This window comes from Oreochromis niloticus, unplaced genomic scaffold (assembly GCF_001858045.2).
Source record: "Oreochromis niloticus isolate F11D_XX unplaced genomic scaffold, O_niloticus_UMD_NMBU tig00002792_pilon, whole genome shotgun sequence".
In the NCBI taxonomy this organism is placed as follows: Eukaryota; Metazoa; Chordata; class Actinopteri; order Cichliformes; family Cichlidae; genus Oreochromis; species Oreochromis niloticus.
The window spans coordinates 1-21373 of record NW_020327720.1 but is presented as its reverse complement, the minus strand read 5'-3'; the positions used below and the strand labels follow the sequence as shown (position 1 = coordinate 21373).

The 21373-nt window shown below is 42.6% G+C and overlaps 1 protein-coding gene across 1 annotated transcript; it reads left to right on the top strand.

The window, feature by feature from the left end:
• Positions 1-1450: 1450 nt before the first annotated feature.
• Positions 1451-17021, top strand: LOC109197944 (protein NLRC3; the record flags this gene model as incomplete). Its single annotated transcript, XM_025904621.1, has 7 exons — positions 1451-1863; positions 3165-3300; positions 5577-5655; positions 6056-6284; positions 6426-8220; positions 10535-10711; positions 16976-17021. Coding segments are annotated over exons 2-7 (2436 nt in total), but the record flags the coding sequence as incomplete, so codon positions are not given.
• Between the last annotated feature and the right edge of the window lie 4352 nt (positions 17022-21373).

Here is a 21373-nt window from a genome sequence, read left to right as displayed (position 1 = left end):
GGAAAATATCCAAGGAGACTGGTCCAGAGGGTCTTGTTCAAAGTATTATCATGTTAGATCAGAGCTCAATGTGGTAAATGGACTGCTGTTGAGAGGCAATAGGATTGTGATACCACATAGTCTGAAACAGCTGATACTTCAACGAATACATGAGGGACACCTGGGAATAGAAAAGTGTAAAAGGAGGGCTAGAGACACTGTGTACTGGCCTGGTATTAATAAAGACATTGAGACCATGATCGGAAAGTGTGAAACATGCAACAAGTTTCAGAGCAGACAGGCAAGAGAACCCATGATGATTCCTGAACTTCCTACAGAGCCTTGGAGGAAAGTAGGAACAGATTTATTTCATTTTAATGGGAAAGACTATCTGTTGGTGATAGATTATTACTCTAACTTTCCTGAGATTGCTCTGCTTACAAGTACAACTGCTAATAATGTGATCACACATGTGAAGTCTATCTTTTCCAGGCATGGAATACCAGAAACTGTCATTAGTGACAATGGTCCTTGCTATAATTGCAAAGATTGGCAGAATTTTGCAAGAGAATATGGCTTTAAACATGTCACATCAAGTCCTCAACATCCACAGGCAAATGGCAAGGCTGAAAAAGGAGTGCATATCATCAAGCAGCTTCTGAAGAAGGCTACAGACAGTCAATCAGATCCTTATTTAGCTCTGCTGAGCTACAGGACTGCTCCTCTTGACTGTGGTTTATCCCCTGCAGAACTGCTGATGAGTCGTAAGCTACACACCACTTTGCCCTGCTATGCAGAAAGCAAGCAGAGTGAAGAAATTATAAAAAAGCAAGAGCATCTGAAATGGAAACAAAATCGGCGTTACGACAAGGGAACAAGAGCACTTGGATTGCTTGCAAAGGATGATGTAGTGAGAATCCAAGATCAGAATGCATGGAGCAGGAAAGCCATTGTTCTTCAGGAAGCAGGTCCGAGATCATATGACGTAAGCACTGAAGAAGGTCATGTGCTCAGAAGGAACCGTCGCAACTTGCTGAAGACTAAAGAGACATTTCAGGAGGAACAATGTGGTGAGGAAGATGAAAATGTTGATGTGTCACATGCAGAGACAGTGTCTGATTTGAAACCACTGGATGGACATGAGTATGTGGAGAGAAGTGAAGTGGTTTCAGGACCTGTATTGAGGAGGTCAGAGCGTAAGGCCAAAAGACCAGTTAGGCTTAATCTGTAAAGCTGAAACTGGATTTGTTTTTATCTTATATTCTGATGGTGGTGAAAAAAAAACAATTGAAAAAATATTAATGTAAAATAATTATGTGTATATGTTAGTTTATAAGACCTATGTTGTATATAATTCAGAGGAAAGGGGATGTGTTGATATGTAGGTGTTCGTGTAATGATAAAGTTTACCAGCAGGGGGCGCTGTATTTAAGAAAGCTCATGAATGCCTCCGGGGGAGCACATAAAAGAAGACTGGTCTGTGGTGTGAGGGAATGAATGGTGTCAATAAAATGTTTGGAGCAGTAGCTTGCAAAGCATAAGTGGATGCTGTGTTATTTTTAACAAGCGCTACGAAGACAACACACCTCCTACCTACCTCGACATACAAACTCTGTGTGGCTTCACGTGTTCTGTTGATGTTTACATGATCGAAATAACTTGAACACAAACAAAGAGGAAGACGGAAGGAAAAAACAACAAGTCCCAGCATCCTCTGTGTTTAGGGAGCAGTAGTGAAAGTGAAAGCAGGAGGAGGAAGGTGGAGCTGAGGCAGGTGAGTGTTAACATGAATATGTTTCTTCTTATGACATAAAATAATTCCACGCTGTTCGTGTCTGTGGGTGAAATGTGAGGCCGGTCGGCTCCTCTGAGCGCTGGTTTCCTGTAAGTAGAGAGGAAGTGAGTTTAGCTGAGCCTCCGTTTAGTGTGAGAGAGCAGGAGGAGAGTGAGAGCTGTGCTGAGGCAGGGTGAGTGTTAACACCGCTCTGACATTACTGTGTCTCTGTGGCGGGAACAACAGGCTCCGTCAGTGGAGGCAAAAATAATCAGACTTTGGTTTTTCAAAGGAAACAACTTTATGTCGGAAGTTCCCGCACGCTCATTGGATAACGATGTGTCAATCTCGAGCTATTAGCCAATGAGCATGCGGACTCACAGAAAGACCCGCCTTCATCACGGGACTTTAAAAACTACAATGGCGACAGAAACTCCGTGAGTGGAGTTCAGGCTGACGTCATGAAACTGTGACGTTTGAGCCACTTCCTGTTCTCAGTCCCAGCGTCCTGATCACCGAGGTTTCTGTTGCTCTGATATCTGATATTGATTATATTGGTAAACAGGCTGTAGCAGAACTATCAGGTCTGTTCTGAAAACTGTCTTTATTTTTTCAAAGTAAGGGAATATCTGTGGTCTGATACCGCGGGCTCATGGGCTATAACCCTCAAATGGGCTGTACACCATTATATAGGGAGACAAAAACAGAGCTTATTGTAGCCATCGCTCTCTCGCATGGACGTGGCAGTCTTGCTGTCTGCTGCGAATCCTCCCCGTACCTCCGTGACCTCGTCTGGTATCTGCTCCCTCCTCTGTAAGAGACAGTAAAGGAAAACACGTCTCTGCCTAGTCTTGAAAATCTAATCTTATCATCCATCGTTCTTCTAGGGCCTCTTCTTATTTTTTCAAAGTAAGGGAATATCTGTGGTCTGATACCGCAGGCTCATGGGCTAAGGACTTGGATTGACAAGCGCAGATGATTGTGTTGTTTCTTATAAAGGCTTGTGTGTGTGTGTGTGCCTTCCTGTGTGTGTCCTTGTGTCAGTGGAACTGAATCAGTGTGTTAGAGAAAGTGCTCCTCTGCTGTGCCGTCATCGTGTGGATGCTTCTTTTAAAGTTGGAACTCGTGTTTTTATGATCTGCTTCATTTCATTGAACCTTTATTTCTAACCATGAAGTCCCTTTGAGGTTACAGCCTGCTGGTTAGGTTTAGGCTGTTCTTGTGCTTCAGGCTGAAATATGAGGAGTAAGGAGTGGGGCTGGTTAGCCCTCATGACCCTCACCATAACACATACGTCACAGGACAGTGTTTACCACAGAAACTCCATGAAATGATCAATGAGAACTATGAAAACCCGTCAGTGTGATGCTTCCAGTACAACAACACCTCTGAGTGTGTGTTTACCTCTCAGACTAACTCCACCCTGACATCAAGAAGATGGAGGAAGAGGATGGAGCAGGATCTGCAGCATCCAGCTGTGTGTCTGTGAGGAGTGACCGGTCCAAAGAACATCCTCCACAGTTCAGTAATGAACCTGCAGCAACAATGTAAGAGAGCTGCTGACTCATTTATTCAGTGTAAATAATGATTTTTGATGCAATGGGAGAAGAAAAATGACAAAAACAGTTTTAAAAATAAGGATTAAAATATTACAAACTATATTTTTGAGTTTCCTGATGTAGTACAAAAATATATGAACATAACTGTATATAGGACAGATATTTTACGGTTCTCTTAGGCAGCACCAAAAAACAAAAAGACTATTTTTAAGCTGTCTGAGGTAGTGAGTCAACATGTCACATTGGGTCAAAGGTCAGGGAGTAAAAGTGTGTTTTAAGGCAGGTTTAAAAGCAGCGAGTGAAGGAGCCTGTCGAGGTAAATCGTTCCATAACTGATCAAATTCAGTTGGTGGACCTCTGTGTGAAATCAAGCATCTGGTTCACAGAGAGGATAACCCTCAAATGGGCTGTACACCATTATATAGGGAGACAAAAACAGAGCTTATTGTAGCCATCGCTCTCTCGCATGGACGTGGCAGTCTTGCTGTCTGCTGCGAATCCTCCCCGTACCTCCGTGACCTCGTCTGGTATCTGCTCCCTCCTCTGTAAGAGACAGTAAAGGAAAACACGTCTCTGCCTAGTCTTGAAAATCTAATCTTATCATCCATCGTTCTTCTAGGGCCTCTTCTTCTTGTGGCCTCAGCTAACTGCTAATATTTAAGTGGCTAACATTAACATGTGTGCCAGCCAGATTAATGTTAGCCATTAAAGCACCAAAAGGTACTATAAAAGTACTTTTTTTTTTTTCAAAAACTTACTCAAGTAAACGTAACGGAGTAAATGTAACTCGTTACTACCCACCTCTGGACTTGACTGTGGTAGTTTGTAACCTAAGATCATCACACTGCCCCTCTGATTGTCTCCCCCCAACTACTCTTCCAACGATTGTCAGGTTGGAGATTGGCCTATAATTAGCTAAGACAGCTGGTCTAGGGATGCTTTTTAAGTAAAGGTTTAACTACAGCCAGCTAGGGATGGGTACCGTTTAGATTTGAAAACCTGCTGAATCAGAATCAGTTGCTGATGATGGCTTTTTTCTTTTACATTAATCATGTATAATCTTAACTCAAAGTGAACATAGACTTGATTGAAGTAACTCAGATCAGCCAATTCAAAATGCTTATTCAATCAACTCTGAGTTTATGGCTTGACTCAGTTTGTTGGCCCTGCACCTTCAAACTATTCCCTGTTTGTCCCTCATGTTTTTTGGATATTGTTTTCACATCTTATGTCACGGCTAGCGGGGCGAGCCATGTTGAATTTAATAAAGGACCCAAGATGCCGACACTGCTGTGAAGTGAGTGAGCTTTATTGAAACGGTGAAGTGCAGCGGAGATGGCCTGTGCAGAAGCTAAGATAACCTCTACTGAAAAAACTAAAAAACTAACCTGAAATCTTAAACGGAGACACGGGGAGATAACACAGACGACCCGGCAACAAGCAGGAGAAAACAAAGGGCTCATATACACAAAAAAACAATCAGGGAATGAGAAAAGGGAGGGAGACACAGCAGGATTAATTGGAGACACAGCAGGATTAATTGGACATAACCAGACAAGGGGAAGCAAAAGTAGACACACTAGCGTAGGACATGGCACTGTCAAAATAAAACAGGAAGTGAACACAGAGACACAATACTAACACAGTACAGAGGGAACACAGAAACCAAAACCTCAGAACTAGAAAATCTTAATCAGGATGAAATTGTAACAAAAGACAATAACAATCAAAACAAAACCACTGAGTCCACAGACTCGGGACATACATCGGCTCAAACTGTGCTCATAAATATTTTGTAAATCAGACTGTGTAGTTGTGAACTGAGTTTTGTAACATTGTGAAACAAAATATGTGAAAAGTTTATGTTTTTGCGTTCATTGATTTGTGTGTGTAAAAATGTAAAAAGTGTAATAAACATTAGAACTACTTTTGCTGACACAAAGTTTGGCGAGCACTGCAAGTTGTCCCTTTAAACCAGTCACTGATATAAAGAGAGCACCTTGTTCCAGGGCATCTGAGCATGGAGGGAAAGCTTTATGCAGGAGATGGTAAGAGCTGTTGGGACTAAAGAAACTGAGCAGAAAACTACAGACATCTGGAAACTGAGTTGTTAATTCTCAGTGGGATCACCAGGACTAGCAAAGCTTCACCATGACAGTCATCTGATTGACTGAACCCATCCAAACATCACTTCATGGACCTTTAGCTTGTGTCTGTGTGTGGACAGACATAACATGAGCTAATTATTCATTACTCCTCCACAGAGTGGAGCAGGAGAGAGCAGAGGTTTCCACTGGTCAGTCTGCACAGCAACATCAAACACACCTGGACTCTGTGGTTATGGTTTGTAGTACTACGTTTACATTTGTTCTTTTCAGTCACCTCTGTGCTGCACTTTGTGGACCAGAGGATTGTCAGTGTGTCCAACATAAATCAGAGTTTGGGCTCCATGATTTCAGTCAGATTGGGGTGACTGTAGCTCAGGAGGTGAGCAGGTCAGCTACTAGTCAGAAGCTTTGTGAATCAAACCCTGGCTGGCAAATGTACTGGGTAATGTACTAAACCCAAGCTGCCCTCTGATGCATCCATCAGAGTGTGAAAGAAAGTATTTAAGCACAGAACAATGTGCTTGGTTGAATGAGGCATGTTGTATAAAATGCTTTGTGTGCACAGAGTATCACAGAGAGCTATATAAGAACCAGTCCATTTACCACTGGGTAATTCATATAGTCTTCTTTTCCAGCGGCTGGAGGACAACATCACCATGTTTGTGAAGAACGAGCTGAAGAAGATCCAGAAGCTTCTGAGTCCAGATCACCCAGAAACTTTAAAGAGCCAGATGGAGGATGAGGAGATGTTTGGAGGTGAGGATGAAGATGAAAGAAAGAGCTGCAGAGAAGCATTTCTGAAGATCACACTCCACTTCTTGAGGAGACTTAAGCAGCATGAGATGGCTGACCATCTGCAGAGCAGTAAGAAAATTTCTCTAAAGACTGAATATTGATCTTTCCTAATAGCTCAAGAAATGGACCAATAGACATTCATCCTTTCAGGGTCCTGAAAGGCTGTGATATTTATTGTGTAATATTTGTTTCTGAATTTCTTACCTTCAGAAATATTTGCTCCACTCTGTAAACGTGAACTTAAAGCCCAACTGAAGAAGAAGTTCCAGTGTGTGTTTGAGGGCATCGCTAAAGCAGGAAGCCCAACCCTCCTGAATCAGATCTACACAGAGCTCCACATCACAGAGGGAGGGACTGCAGAGGTCAATGATGAACATGAGGTCAGACAGATTGAAACAGCATCCAGGAAACCAGACAGAGCAGAAACAACCATCAGACAAGAAGACATCTTTAAAGTCTCACCTGGAAGAGACGAACCAATCAGAACAGTGCTGACAAAGGGAGTGGCTGGCATTGGGAAAACAGTCTTAACACAGAAATACAGCCTGGACTGGGCTGAAGACAAAGCCAACCAGGACATCCAGTTCATATTTCCATTCACTTTCAGAGAGCTGAATGTGCTGAAAGAGGAAAAGTTCAGCTTGGTGGAACTTGTTCATCACTTCTTTAATCAAACTAACCAATCAGGAATCTGCAGGCTTGAAGACTTCCAGGTTGTGTTCATACTTGATGGTCTGGATGAGTGTCGACTTAATTTGGACTTCAACAAAACTAAAATCCTGACTGAAACAAGAAAGTCCACCTCATTGGATGAGCTGCTGACAAACCTCATCAGAGGGAACCTGCTCCCTTCTGCTCGCCTTTGGATAACAACACGACCTGCAGCAGCCAATCAGATCCCTCCTCAGTGTGTCGACATGGTGACAGAGGTCAGAGGGTTCACTGACCCACAGAAGGAGGAGTACTTCAGGAAGAGATTCAGAGATGAGGAGCAGGCCAGCAGGATCATCTCCCACATCAAGAAAGCTCGAAGCCTCCACATCATGTGCCACATCCCAGTCTTCTGCTGGATCACTGCTACAGTTCTGGAGGATGTGCTGGAAACCAGAGAGGGAGGACAGCTGCCCAAGACCCTGACTGAGATGTACATCCACTTCCTGGTGGTTCAGGCCAAAGTCAAGAGGATCAAATATGATGGAGGAGCTGAGACAGATCCACACTGGAGTCCAGAGAGCAGGAAGATGATTGAGTCACTGGGAAAACTGGCTTTTGATCAGCTGCAGAAAGGAAACCTGATCTTCTATGAACCAGACCTGACAGAGTGTGGCATCGATATCAGAGCAGCCTCAGTGTACTCAGGAGTGTTCACACAGATCTTTAAAGAGGAGAAACAACTGTACCAGAACAAGGTGTTCTGCTTTGTTCATCTCAGTGTTCAGGAGTTTCTGGCTGCTCTTCATGTCCATCTGACCTTCATCAACTCTGGACTCAATCTGCTGGAAGAACAACAAACAACGTCCATGTGGCCTAAATTATCTGATAAACCAAAACTCCAATCTCTCCACCAGTGTGCTGTGGACAAGGCCTTACAGAGCCCCAATGGACACCTGGACTTGTTCCTTCGTTTTCTCTTGGGTCTGAAGACTAATCAAACTCGTTTGCAAGGCCTGATGACACAGACAGGAAGTAGCGCACAGACCAATCAAGAAGCAGTTCAGTACATCAAGAAGAAGCTCAGTGAGAATCTGTCTGCAGAGAAAAGCATCAATCTGTTCCACTGTCTGAATGAACTGAATGATCGTTCTCTACTGGAGGAGATCCAACAGTCCCTGAGATCAGGACGTCTCTCCACAGATAAACTGTCTCCTGCTCAGTGGTCAGCTCTGGTCTTCATCTTACTGTCATCAGAAAAAGATCTGGATGAGTTTAACCTGCAGAAATACTTTGCTTCAGAGGAGGCTCTTCTGAGGCTGCTGCCAGTGGTCAAAGTCTCTAAAAAAGCTCTGTAAGTTATAAAGTTTTTATTATTTATTTTGGTTGGTATGTTATGGAAAAACACACTGCCATCAACTTCTGTTTTGTTTTTGTCAAAATCCCTGTAATATAATCACTGTACCTTTATATACACGGGACTTGTATTAATGCTGCTGCCCTCTTGTGGCTAAAGTGTAATTATGTTATTGTTATTAGGGAGGATTTGAGAGAAACATGCCAAGTGAGTCAGCACCTTCGCTTTAGCTTAAAAAATCCAAATTCTTATGTCATCAGTTATAGTTGCATGTATTCATTATCATAATTTAACCTTTATTATTGATGTCTTCAATTTATTTTGAGTAAACTAGCAATAATTTTATGGTTGTATTAAATAAATACATCACTAATGAATTATTTATTTCAGTAATTAATTAAAAATGTACATGATTAATTAAAAATATTGATAATGAATTATTTAATGATGTATTTATTTAATTCACGTTGCTACTCCTGGCCCTGCATCGCTGTTCATAAATACATTTTATTTGTCAACTTCACCCATCAAAGTCAGGGGCGGGGTTAATGCTGATCAAGTCAAAACCATTGCTTTGGTCTGGTGGGCGTTCTTTTAGTGGGCTTTTCTCAGTACTAAGTAGGCCCACACACCAGGGTTTGGACATGTGTGGACCCAAACTGTACTTAAACTTGAGCCTTTTTTGTGTGTCACCAAATACACTTTAATATCTTCTAGACAAGAATGTAGTGGCATCATCTTTGACCTCTTTTGGCTCCAAACAGAAGTGACAGACTTGAGCAGGGTTCATTTAAAGGCTGACAGAAGTGGAGTGGTGACGGGGAGATGTTTGACAGGACAGTGTTTCAGCCTCCACAGGTTCATGTTGTGCTCCATCAGTCAGTGAAGATGAAGTCAGTGCTGATGAGGCTGTAGAGTGTGTGAGGGATGTGAATGAGGATGATGAAGATCTGATGATAGCAGATAAAAACAGGCTGCAGAGACTTTGAGCCATACAGGGCACACAGTGTGTGTACAGAACAGCTGAAATCATTCTGGAGGCCTCACTGGAATATGGAAGCATCACAGTACAGCTTCACTAAAGTCTCTGATATGAGATGAGAAATGAAGCAGCCAGAGCTTTTTCATGAGTGGAAATCCACTGTGACTGTGAGCTGCTGCTACAGCCTCCAGATTAGCCAGCAGCTCATCCTGCTCAACATTTTCTCACCAACTTTAATGGAAGTGTGATGTTTTCAGCTGGAGTGATGGTCAGGGTGGCCTCCCTCTCCTCTTCTTCTCCTCTTCCTCTTTCATTTGTAAAGCCACTTCTGCTGCTTTCATTCATTTGGAAGTCCTGTAGCTGAGTTTGGGAGAGACTAACAGCCTCGGCAGCAGAGGGGAGAAAGGCTGTAACACCACCACTTTACTCTGTTCTACCTGTCACATCATTTTATCAGGAAACAAATATGCTCCTGTTTTTACTATGTTTGTCTTGAAGATGTAAGAAGATCACATGGTGCTTTTTATTATTGTGTTGGTTTGTTTCCTGTCTCTTGGATGGAGCCCAGCTGTGCGTGGCCCCTGGGCCTGTGGTCAGAGTGTGTGCTGGATAATCCGCCCAGGATGAGGCCAAACTGACACGGGATGAAATGTCTGTCACATAATTGAGCTTAGTGTAGTTTCATTTCTGCACAATTTAAAAACAACCAAAACTTTTTTCTGTCTTTTCTATGTTATACTGTAGACTTTCTTTGATACTGTGTCCAAAAGGAGCAGCTTTTACTTTGAAGGGGAGGCGTCTCTGTTTCCTCTTCAGGTTGGATGATGGAAGCAAATGAGTGTGTGATGTTCTTTCAGTGTTGCACTTTGTAGACGCTCCCTGAGCACTGGTCTCACAGCCAGCTGCACATAGAGACCAGTGTTGTTAGTCCAGGTCAGAAGATGACTTGTTGGAATGAAAATGAGCTTGTAGTTTGTCTGCTTTAATAATGTGACTGGAAAAAGGTGTTGGACTTCAAATATGTCAATTTCTTTCACACTTCACCTTTAAAAGTGAAGCCATGTGGTTCCTGGAAGGAAAAACACGACTTTTTCAAGTCTTTGTCCTGTTTTTATGAGAAATGTACGACTTTAATGTGAAACATTCAGAGTTTTTTCTCTTGTTGTGTTTGTTTGAAGCTGCTTCCTGTTGGCTTCAGCTGTTTGGAGTTTCCATTTTCTAAACTTCTACATTCTGAACCTTCTTCAGCTCTGAACAGATGATGAAACACTGAATGATTTCAAGCTCACACTTTGTCTAATAAACTTACATCTTTCATTCTTTATACAGATTGGGGGGCTGTGGTTTGACAAAGATCAGCTGTGATTATCTGGCAGCAGCACTGAAGTCCAACCCCTCCCATCTGAAAGAGCTGAACCTGAGCGTCAACTACAACCTGCAGGATTCAGGAGTGAAGCATCTGTGTGGTTTCCTGGAGAGTCCAGGATGTGGACTTGAAACTCTGAGGTCAGTCAGCATGTTTTAGTTGTGCTGAGATGAATATGATGTGAAAGTTGTGCTGACACTAAACTGCAGACATCAGGCTGATATTATACTGATCCACACTGAGGATCTTCATGGTAAAGTCTGTTTTCTTCTTCTCTGGTTTAGTCCATTGACTGCAGCAGAACAATGTTCACATTTCAAACAGTGAGACTCAACGTATGGCCCGCGGCCCACACGCGGCCTGCCCACCTTTCCTGATTCAGAGAGAGGGGACCCTGATTAACTGTGTAGTGTTCTTCCTCACAGTTCTAAGTATCAGACACAACAATGAATAATCCACAGCTGACTCTCTTTAGCAGGTCAAAGGTCACGGCACACAGCAGACAGTGGGAAATATTCTAATTCTGATCATTTATCAGCACATATCCATATGTATAAAAACAAAGCTGACACTGTGAGACTTGATCAGAGGTGTGATCATCACAGCAGAGGCCTTTGTGTCAAAGTCACTGAGGATCAAACAGAAACACATGAAGCAGATTTTCCTCTTCTGGCTTTTTATAGCAGATAACCTTCAAAATATTCTGCAGTCGATCAAAAACTGAAGCAAACCATGAATCAACATGTGAACATGAGCTGATGCTGCTGAAGTGAAGCAAAGTTACAGAGGTTTGATTACAGACACAGCTGAGAGTTTGTAATCTGTCATCATTTTAAAAGGTTTCAATTTCTTCAGTATTGAACAGCAGAAATGAGGCTTTGTTTTCGGAGGCCGACAGCAGTGAACACAACAGCAGACTGGTGCGTAATAAGCAGTGAATAATGCAGAAAACAGATTTTTGAAGGTAAACTGTTCTTGAAGTACACTGAGAGAGAGAGAGCTGTGCAGGAAGTAAAGGTCAAAGTCAGAGAGAATTCATGACGATGTTCATCAAACGTAAAGCGTAGTTTGGATCTTCTTTTGCTGCTGGTTCACTCAGTTTTGCTTGGAGACAGATGAAACCTGCAGCTTCAGGATCTGTGAGCTGTCCACTTTCAGCCCCGACGGCGTGTCCGTGTACGTGCCGTCGAGTGAACGATCCACGCTCTGTGTTTCCATCTTTGTGTGTTTAGCTGCTCTCATTTACTGTTTTATCTGTTTGGTTGTTGTTGAAATACTTTTGGGAGCTTGAACCTGAGATTCTGGCAAAATACATTTATATTAAAAGTCCATTCAGGATTGAATGAATCAACATCGCTTTATTCAAATTAAAACCATTTAAATAGGAAAATCCATTTTTTTTACAGCCGCCTCTAATGCTGGGTAATGTCAGCTGGTCCATGTGCAGCTGGCTGTGAGGCTCAGGGAGCGTCTACAAAGTGCAACACTGAAAGAACATCATCCATAAATATTGAGGAATAACTGGACTCTCATACAGCGAGACTCAAATGCCTTTAAACATCAGCTTATCCTGCTGATCCAAGTCCAACACTGAGTTTGTAAAAACATGTTTGTCAATCATTTTGTTTGGTTTCGGAGGAAAATGATTCAATAACTTGCTGCTAATACACAACATTTCATCCTATTTCCTCATAACCCTCTTTTGTCTGACCATTTGATCCCATTTGAATTTGCAATAAAGGATCCACAGAGTTTGGTGACAATAATGACAGTAGATGTTTGTGTGAAAGTGCTGGAAGCAAATGAGTGTGTGATGTTCTTTCAGTGTTGCACTTTGTAGACGCTCCCTGAGCACTGGTCTCACAGCCAGCTGCACATAGAGACCAGTGTTGTTAGTCCAGGTCAGAAGATGACTTGTTGGAATGAAAATGAGCTTGTAGTTTGTCTGCTTTAATAATGTGACTGGAAAAAGGTGTTGGACTTCAAATATGTCCATTTCTTTCACACTTCACCTTTACAGGGAGTGCAGAATTATTAGGCAAATGAGTATTTTGTCCACATCATCCTCTTCATGCATGTTGTCTTACTCCAAGCTGTATAGGCTCGAAAGCCTACTACCAATTAAGCATATTAGGTGATGTGCATCTCTGTAATGAGAAGGGGTGTGGTCTAATGACATCAACACCCTATATCAGGTGTGCATAATTATTAGGCAACTTCCTTTCCTTTGGCAAAATGGGTCAAAAGAAGGACTTGACAGGCTCAGAAAAGTCAAAAATAGTGAGATATCTTGCAGAGGGATGCAGCAGTCTTAAAATTGCAAAGCTTCTGAAGCGTGATCATCGAACAATCAAGCGTTTCATTCAAAATAGTCAACACGGTCGCAAGAAGCGTGTGGAAAAACCAAGGCGCAAAATAACTGCCCATGAACTGAGAAAAGTCAAGCATGCAGCTGCCAAGATGCCACTTGCCACCAGTTTGGCCATATTTCAGAGCTGCAACATCACTGGAGTGCCCAAAAGCACAAGGTGTGCAATACTCAGAGACACGGCCAAGGTAAGAAAGGCTGAAAGACGACCACCACTGAACAAGACACACAAGCTGAAACGTCAAGACTGGGCCAAGAAATATCTCAAGACTGATTTTTCTAAGGTTTTATGGACTGATGAAATGAGAGTGAGTCTTGATGGGCCAGATGGATGGGCCCGTGGCTGGATTGGTAAAGGGCAGAGAGCTCCAGTCCGACTCAGACGCCAGCAAGGTGGAGGTGGAGTACTGGTTTGGGCTGGTATCATCAAAGATGAGCTTGTGGGGCCTTTTCGGGTTGAGGATGGAGTCAAGCTCAACTCCCAGTCCTACAGCCAGTTTCTGGAAGACACCTTCTTCAAGCAGTGGTACAGGAAGAAGTCTGCATCCTTCAAGAAAACATGATTTTCATGCAGGACAATGCTCCATCACATGCGTCCAAGTACTCCACAGCGTGGCTGGCAAGAAAGGGTATAAAAGAAGAAAAACTAATGACATGGCCTCCTTGTTCACCTGATCTGAACCCCATTGAGAACCTGTGGTCCATCATCAAATGTGAGATTTACAAGGGGGGAAAACAGTACACCTCTCTGAACAGTGTCTGGGAGGCTGTGGTTGCTGCTGCACGCAATGTTGATGGTGAACAGATCAAAACACTGACAGAATCCATGGATGGCAGGCTTTTGAGTGTCCTTGCAAAGAAAGGTGGCTATATTGGTCGCTGATTTGTTTTTGTTTTGTTTTTGAATGTCAGAAATGTATATTTGTGAATGTGGAGATGTTATATTGGTTTCACTGGGAAAAATAAATAATTGAAATGGGTATATATTTGTTTTTTGTTAAGTTGCCTAATAATTATGCACAGTAATAGTCACCTGCACACACAGATATCCCCCTAAAATAGCTAAAACTAAAAACTACTTCCAAAAACATTCAGCTTTGATATTAATGAGTTTTTTGGGTTCATTGAGAACATGGTTGTTGTTCAATAATAAAATTATTCCTCAAAAATACAACTTGCCTAATAATTCTGCACTCCCTGTAAAAGTGAAGCCATGTGGTTCCTGGAAGGAAAAACACGACTTTTTCAAGTCTTTGTCCTGTTTTTATGAGAAATGTACGACTTTAATGTGAAACATTCAGAGTTTTTTCTCTTGTTGTGTTTGTTTGAAGCTGCTTCCTGTTGGCTTCAGCTGTTTGGAGTTTCCATTTTCTAAACTTCTACATTCTGAACCTTCTTCAGCTCTGAACAGATGATGAAACACTGAATGATTTCAAGCTCACACTTTGTCTAATAAACTTACATCTTTCATTCTTTATACAGATTGAGTCTCTGTGGTTTGTCAAAGATCAGCTGTGATTATCTGGCAGCAGCACTGAAGTCCAACCCCTCCCATCTGAGACAGCTGGACCTGAGCTCCAACAACAAGCTGCAGGATTCAGGAGTGAAGCATCTGTGTGGTTTCCTGGAGAGTCCAGGATGTGGACTTGAAACTCTGAGGTCAGTCAGCATGTTTTAGTTGTGCTGAGATGAATATGATGTGAAAGTTGTGCTGACACTAAACTGCAGACATCAGGCTGATATTATACTGATCCACACTGAGGATCTTCATGGTAAAGTCTGTTTTCTTCTTCTCTGGTTTAGTCCATTGACTGCAGCAGAACAATGTTCACATTTCAAACCTTCAAAGAAGAAGAAAAATCCTCCACTGGATAATTCTCTGTGAAACTCTCCAACTCTTCATTCCACCTTAAAGTCTGTGTGACACTGAAATCCAAAGCAAAATGTGTGTTTGCTTTACAGACAGCAGTCCAACACAAACATACACACATCATCCAAAACACAGTCCAACATCCAAATCTCCTCCACTGCCAGCATGAATGATGGGAAAGAGAAGGAGGAACACTCTGACATTCAGGGTTAGAATGAGTTTCATGAAGCAGACTGTGAAGATCAAAGCTGCATTAGAAGCTTACATGAATGAATGAGTGGACAGAAGTGGACAGAAGTGGACAGAGATCATCTGAAGCACTTCAAAGGCTTTAAATCAGCACATTTCTCTTTATTCTTTATCAACTCTGTTAGTTTCTCTCAGTTTTCTGTGGAATGAAGCTAACAGCAGGCTAATAAGATGCTGACCAATAGGTTTCTATTAAAGGTTGTAATTTGTATCTGAAAAAGTGCTTTGGCTCAGCAGGGATCAGCTTACAGGTAGAATACAGCTGCTGGATGGGATTAGCATGTCATAGCTATCTACCAAACTGCTAACTGGGGGATTTCAGGCCATCTATGGATCATTTTTGCTAACTGTTTATTCAGCTGAGGCTCACAGGGCTGCAGCCTGTGCCCTAGCTGTCATAGGGCAAGAGGCGTGGTCCACCTGCACAGGTGAGCAGTCCATCACAGGGCCAACAGAGAGAGAGAGAAGCACTCTCTCACATCCACACCTACAGCCAATTTAGAAGCACCAATGAACCTAAGCAGCATTTCATTGGACTGTGGGAGAACATCCAACCTCCACAGAAAGGCCAACAAGCTTCAACCTACAACCTTCTTGCTTTAAGGCACTAGTGCGAACCACTTTTCCCCATTTCAGCCCAAATCCTGCATCTTCCTGTTTCTGACTCCAGGCCAGCTCCACTAACACTTTCTCATCAGACACTGCCACCTAGTGGAGGAAGTCTTAGTTCCATTTGAAGCTTCAGATTACACTTAGTTCCTTTACAAAGAGGTGGAGGTGGTGGGGCCACAGCACCATCATCACTGAGTGCCATAGGACACTTAACCTTTGTTTCCATATGCTGGGAACTTCCTGTTGTTCCAAGGAGGACTGGAAAATGTGTGAAAATCTCCCAGTCAGTTCCTCACAGCACACTTCAATCATTTCCCTCCCACAGCATCAGGACCAGGGCTTTTTCTCTCTTTGGTCCCACTAAGAGATTTCCACACAAACACCTCATCAGTGGGACTCTCAGAGCTACCAGCCCTTTGCTACAATCACAAAGCTCTTCATTGAAATCAATGATATCAAAGCTGGAATCCAATGAGTCCAAGTCTTCTGCTGATTCAGCATCACATTCATCTTTGCTCCTTGTTCTGCATCCCCACCATGGACTTCATTCCTTTCCAAGCCAGCCTTGAGTGTCCTTTATTCAGCTCATCCTCTGCTTTACTTTTACACCTGATTTTAGCTGCTTTATCTCTCTTTCAACACGTTTCTGTGCCTCAATCTTTTTCTTCTCTCCCTCATAACAAGACAGCTTCTTCTGCCTGAGAACATGTTGGAGTGATTTACTAATCCAGGGCTGCTTATTGGGGAAAATAATTCCTGTTTTCAAAGTAATCCCCATTTTCCCCAGAAAGAAATGTAAGTAGAAATCGATGATCTAAGTGAGAACATGAGCCTTTAAAAAGTCCCAGTGGGTGCAGTCAAAGCAGTCCTTCAGTCCCAGTATAGAGTCTTTGGTCCAGACTGGAACAACTGTGTGCCCAGTTTGAGCTCTCTTCAGTGCTGTGACCTGACAGACCCAGAGGGGCCATCACATCACATTTAGAAGCTCCCCTAATGGAGCCACAACACATGTCCAACACTTAGTCTGTCTTGTTGGACCAACTGGAAGAAATGATTCAAGGACTTAGTCACAGAACAGAGATTCAAATCTCCAAAATCCAACTGGCTGCATCAGGACATATAGTCTGAAACTCTCCACAGTTTCCTGTTTGAAGCTGCTTCCTGTTGGCTTCAGCTGTTTGGAGTTTCCATTTTCTAAACTTCTACATTCTGAACCTTCTTCAGCTCTGAACAGATGATGAAACACTGAATGATTTCAAGCTCACACTTTGTCTAATAAACTTACATCTTTCATTCTTTATACAGATTGAGGGGCTGTGGTTTGTCAGAGATCAGCTGTGATTATCTGGCAGCAGCACTGAAGTCCAACCCCTCCCATCTGAGAGAGCTGGACCTGAGCTACAACAACAACCTGCAGGATTCAGGAGTGAAGCATCTGTGTGGTTTCCTGGAGAGTCCAGGATGTGGACTTGAAACTCTGAGGTCAGTCAGCATGTTTTAGTTGTGCTGAGATGAATATGATGTGAAAGTTGTGCTGACACTAAACTGCAGACATCAGGCTGATATTATACTGATCCACACTGAGGATCTTCATGGTAAAGTCTGTTTTCTTCTTCTCTGGTTTAGTCCATTGACTGCAGCAGAACAATGTTCACATTTCAAACAGTGAGACTCAACGTATGGCCCGCGGCCCACACGCGGCCTGCCCACCTTTCCTGATTCAGAGAGAGGGGACCCTGATTAACTGTGTAGTGTTCTTCCTCACAGTTCTAAGTATCAGACACAACAATGAATAATCCACAGCTGACTGTCTTTAGCAGGTCAAAGGTCACGGCACACAGCAGACAGTGGGAAATATTCTAATTCTGATCATTTATCAGCACATATCCATATGTATAAAACAAAGCTGACACTTGTGAGACTTGATCAGAGGTGTGATCATCACAGCAGAGGCCTTTGTGTCAAAGTCACTGAGGATCAAACAGAAACACATGAAGCAGATTTTCCTCTTCTGGCTTTTTATAGCAGATAACCTTCAAAATATTCTGCAGTCGATCAAAAACTGAAGCAAACCATGAATCAACATGTGAACATGAGCTGATGCTGCTGAAGTGAAGCAAAGTTACAGAGGTTTGATTACAGACACAGCTGAGAGTTTGTAATCTGTCATCATTTAAAAGGTTTCAATTTCTTCAGTATTGAACAGCAGAAATGAGGCTTTGTTTTCGGAGGCCGACAGCAGTGAACACAACAGCAGACTGGTGCGTAATAAGCAGTGAATAATGCAGAAAACAGATTTTTGAAGGTAAACTGTTCTTGAAGTACACTGAGAGAGAGAGAGCTGTGCAGGAAGTAAAGGTCAAAGTCAGAGAGAATTCATGACGATGTTCATCAAACGTAAAGCGTAGTTTGGATCTTCTTTTGCTGCTGGTTCACTCAGTTTTGGTTGGAGACAGATGAAACCTGCAGCTTCAGGATCTGTGAGCTGTCCACTTTCAGCCCCGACGGCGTGTCCGTGTACGTGCCGTCGAGTGAACGATCCACGCTCTGTGTTTCCATCTTTGTGTGTTTAGCTGCTCTCATTTACTGTTTTACCTGTTTGGTTGTTGTTGAATACTTTTGGGAGCTTTAACCTGAGATTCTGGCAAAATACATTTATATTAAAAATCCATTCAGGATTGAATGAATCAACATCGCTTTATTCAAATTAAAACCATTTAAATAGGAAAATCCATTTTTTTTACAACCGCCTCTAATGCTGGGTAATGTCAGCTGGTCCATGTGCAGCTGGCTGTGAGGCTCAGGGAGCGTCTACAAAGTGCAACACTGAAAGAACATCATCCATAAATATTGAGGAATAACTGGACTCTCATACAGCGAGACTCAAATGCCTTTAAACATCAGCTTATCCTGCTGATCCAAGTCCAACACTGAGTTTGTAAAAACATGTTTGTCAATCATTTTGTTTGGTTTCTGAGGAAAATGATTCAATAACTTGCTGCTAATACACAACATTTCATCATATTTCCTCATAACCCTCTTTTGTCTGACCATTTGATCCCATTTGAATTTGCAATAAAGGATCCACAGAGTTTGGTGACAATAATGACAGTAGATGTTTGTGTGAAAGTGCTGGAAGCAAATGAGTGTGTGATGTTCTTTCAGTGTTGCACTTTGTAGACGCTCCTGAGCACTGGTCTCACAGCCAGCTGCACATAGAGACCAGTGTTGTTAGTCCAGGTCAGAAGATGACTTGTTGGAATGAAAATGAGCTTGTAGTTTGTCTGCTTTAATAATGTGACTGGAAAAAGGTGTTGGACTTCAAATATGTCCATTTCTTTCACACTTCACCTTTAAAGTGAAGCCATGTGGTCCTGGAAGGAAAAACACGACTTTTTCAAGTCTTTGTCCTGTTTTTTGAGAAATGTACGACTTTAATGTGAAACATTCAGAGTTTTTTCTCTTGTTGTGTTTGTTTGAAGCTGCTTCCTGTTGGCTTCAGCTGTTTGGAGTTTCCATTTCTAAACTTCTACATTCTGAACCTTCTTCAGCTCTGAACAGATGATGAAACACTGAATGATTTCAAGCTCACCTTTGTCTAATAAACTTACATCTTTCATTCTTTATACAGATTTGAGGGACTGTGGTTTGTCAGAGATCAGCTGTGATTATCTGGCAGCAGCACTGAAGTCCAACCCCTCCCATCTGAGACAGCTGGACCTGAGCTCAACAACAAGCTGCAGGATTCAGGAGTGAAGCATCTGTGTGGTTTCCTGGAGAGTCCAGGATGTGGACTTGAAACTCTGAGGTCAGTCAGCATGTTTTAGTTGTGCTGAGATGAATATGATGTGAAAGTTGTGTGACACGCTAAACTGCAGACATCAGGCTGATATTATACTGATCCACACTGAGGATCTTCATGGTAAAGTCTGTTTTCTTCTTCTCTGGTTTAGTCCATTGACTGCAGCAGAACAATGTTCACATTTCAACCTTCAAAGAAGAAGAAAAATCCTCCACTGGATAATTCACTGTGAAACTCTCCAACTCTTCATTCCACCTTAAAGTCTGTGTGACACTGAAATCCAAAGCAAAATGTGCGTTTGCTTTACAGACAGCAGTCCAACACAAACATACACACATCATCCAAAACACAGTCCAACATCCAAATCTCCTCCACTGCCAGCATGAATGATGGGAAAGAGAAGGAGGAACACTCTGACATTCAGGGTTAGAATGAGTTTCATGAAGCAGACTGTGAAGATCAAAGCTGCATTAGAAGCTTACATGAATGAATGAGTGGACAGAAGTGGACAGAGATCATCTGAAGCACTTCAAAGGCTTTAAATCAGCACATTTCTCTTTATTCTTTATCAACTCTGTTAGTTTCTCTCAGTTTTCTGTGGAATGAAGCTAACAGCAGGCTAATAAGATGCTGACCAATAGGTTTCTATTAAAGGTTGTAATTTGTATCTGAAAAAGTGCTTTGGCTCAGCAGGGATCAGCTTACAGGTAGAATACAGCTGCTGGATGGGATTAGCATGTCATAGCTATCTACCAAACTGCTAACTGGGGATTTCAGGCCATCTATGGATCATTTTTGCTAACTGTTTATTCAGCTTAGGCTCACAGGGCTGCAGCCTGTGCCCTAGCTGTCATAGGGCAAGAGGCGTGGTCCACCTGCACAGGTGAGCAGTCCATCACAGGGCCAACAGAGAGAGAGAGAAGCACTCTCTCACATCCACACCTACAGCCAATTTAGAAGCACCAATGAACCTAAGCAGCATTTCATTGGACTGTGGGAGAACATCCAACCTCCACAGAAAGGCCAACAAGCTTCAACCTACAACCTTCTTGCTTTAAGGCACTAGTGCAACCACTTTTCCCCATTTCAGCCCAAATCCTGCATCTTCCTGTTTCTGACTCCAGGCCAGCTCCACTAACACTTTCTCATCAGACACTGCCACCTAGTGGAGGAAGTCTTAGTTCCATTTGAAGCTTCAGATTACAGTTAGTTCCTTTACAAAGAGGTGGAGGTGGTGGGGCCACAGCACCATCATCACTGAGTGCCATAGGACACTTAACCTTTGTTTCCATATGCTGGGAACTTCCTGTTGTTCCAAGGAGGACTGGAAAATGTGTGAAAATCTCCCAGTCAGTTCCTCACAGCACACTTCAATCATTTCCCTCCACAGCATCAGGACCAGGGCTTTTTCTCTCTTTGGTCCCACTAAGAGATTTCCACACAAACACCTCATCAGTGGGACTCTCAGAGCTACCAGCCCTTTGCTACAATCACAAAGCTCTTCATTGAAATCAATGATATCAAAGCTGGAATCCAATGAGTCCAAGTCTTCTGCTGATTCAGCATCACATTCATCTTTGCTCCTTGTTCTGCATCCCACCATGGACTTCATTCCTTTCCAAGCCAGCCTTGAGTGTCCTTTATTCAGCTCATCCTCTGCTTTACTTTTACACCTGATTTTAGCTGCTTTATCTCTCTTTCAACACGTTTCTGTGCCTCAATCTTTTTCTTCTCTCCCTCATAACAAGACAGCTTCTTCTGCCTGAGAACATGTTGGAGTGATTTACTAATCCAGGGCTGCTTATTGGGGAAAATACTTCCTGTTTTCAAAGTAATCCCCATTTCCCCAGAAAGAAAATGTCAGTAGAAATCGATGATCTAAGTGAGAACATGAGCCTTAA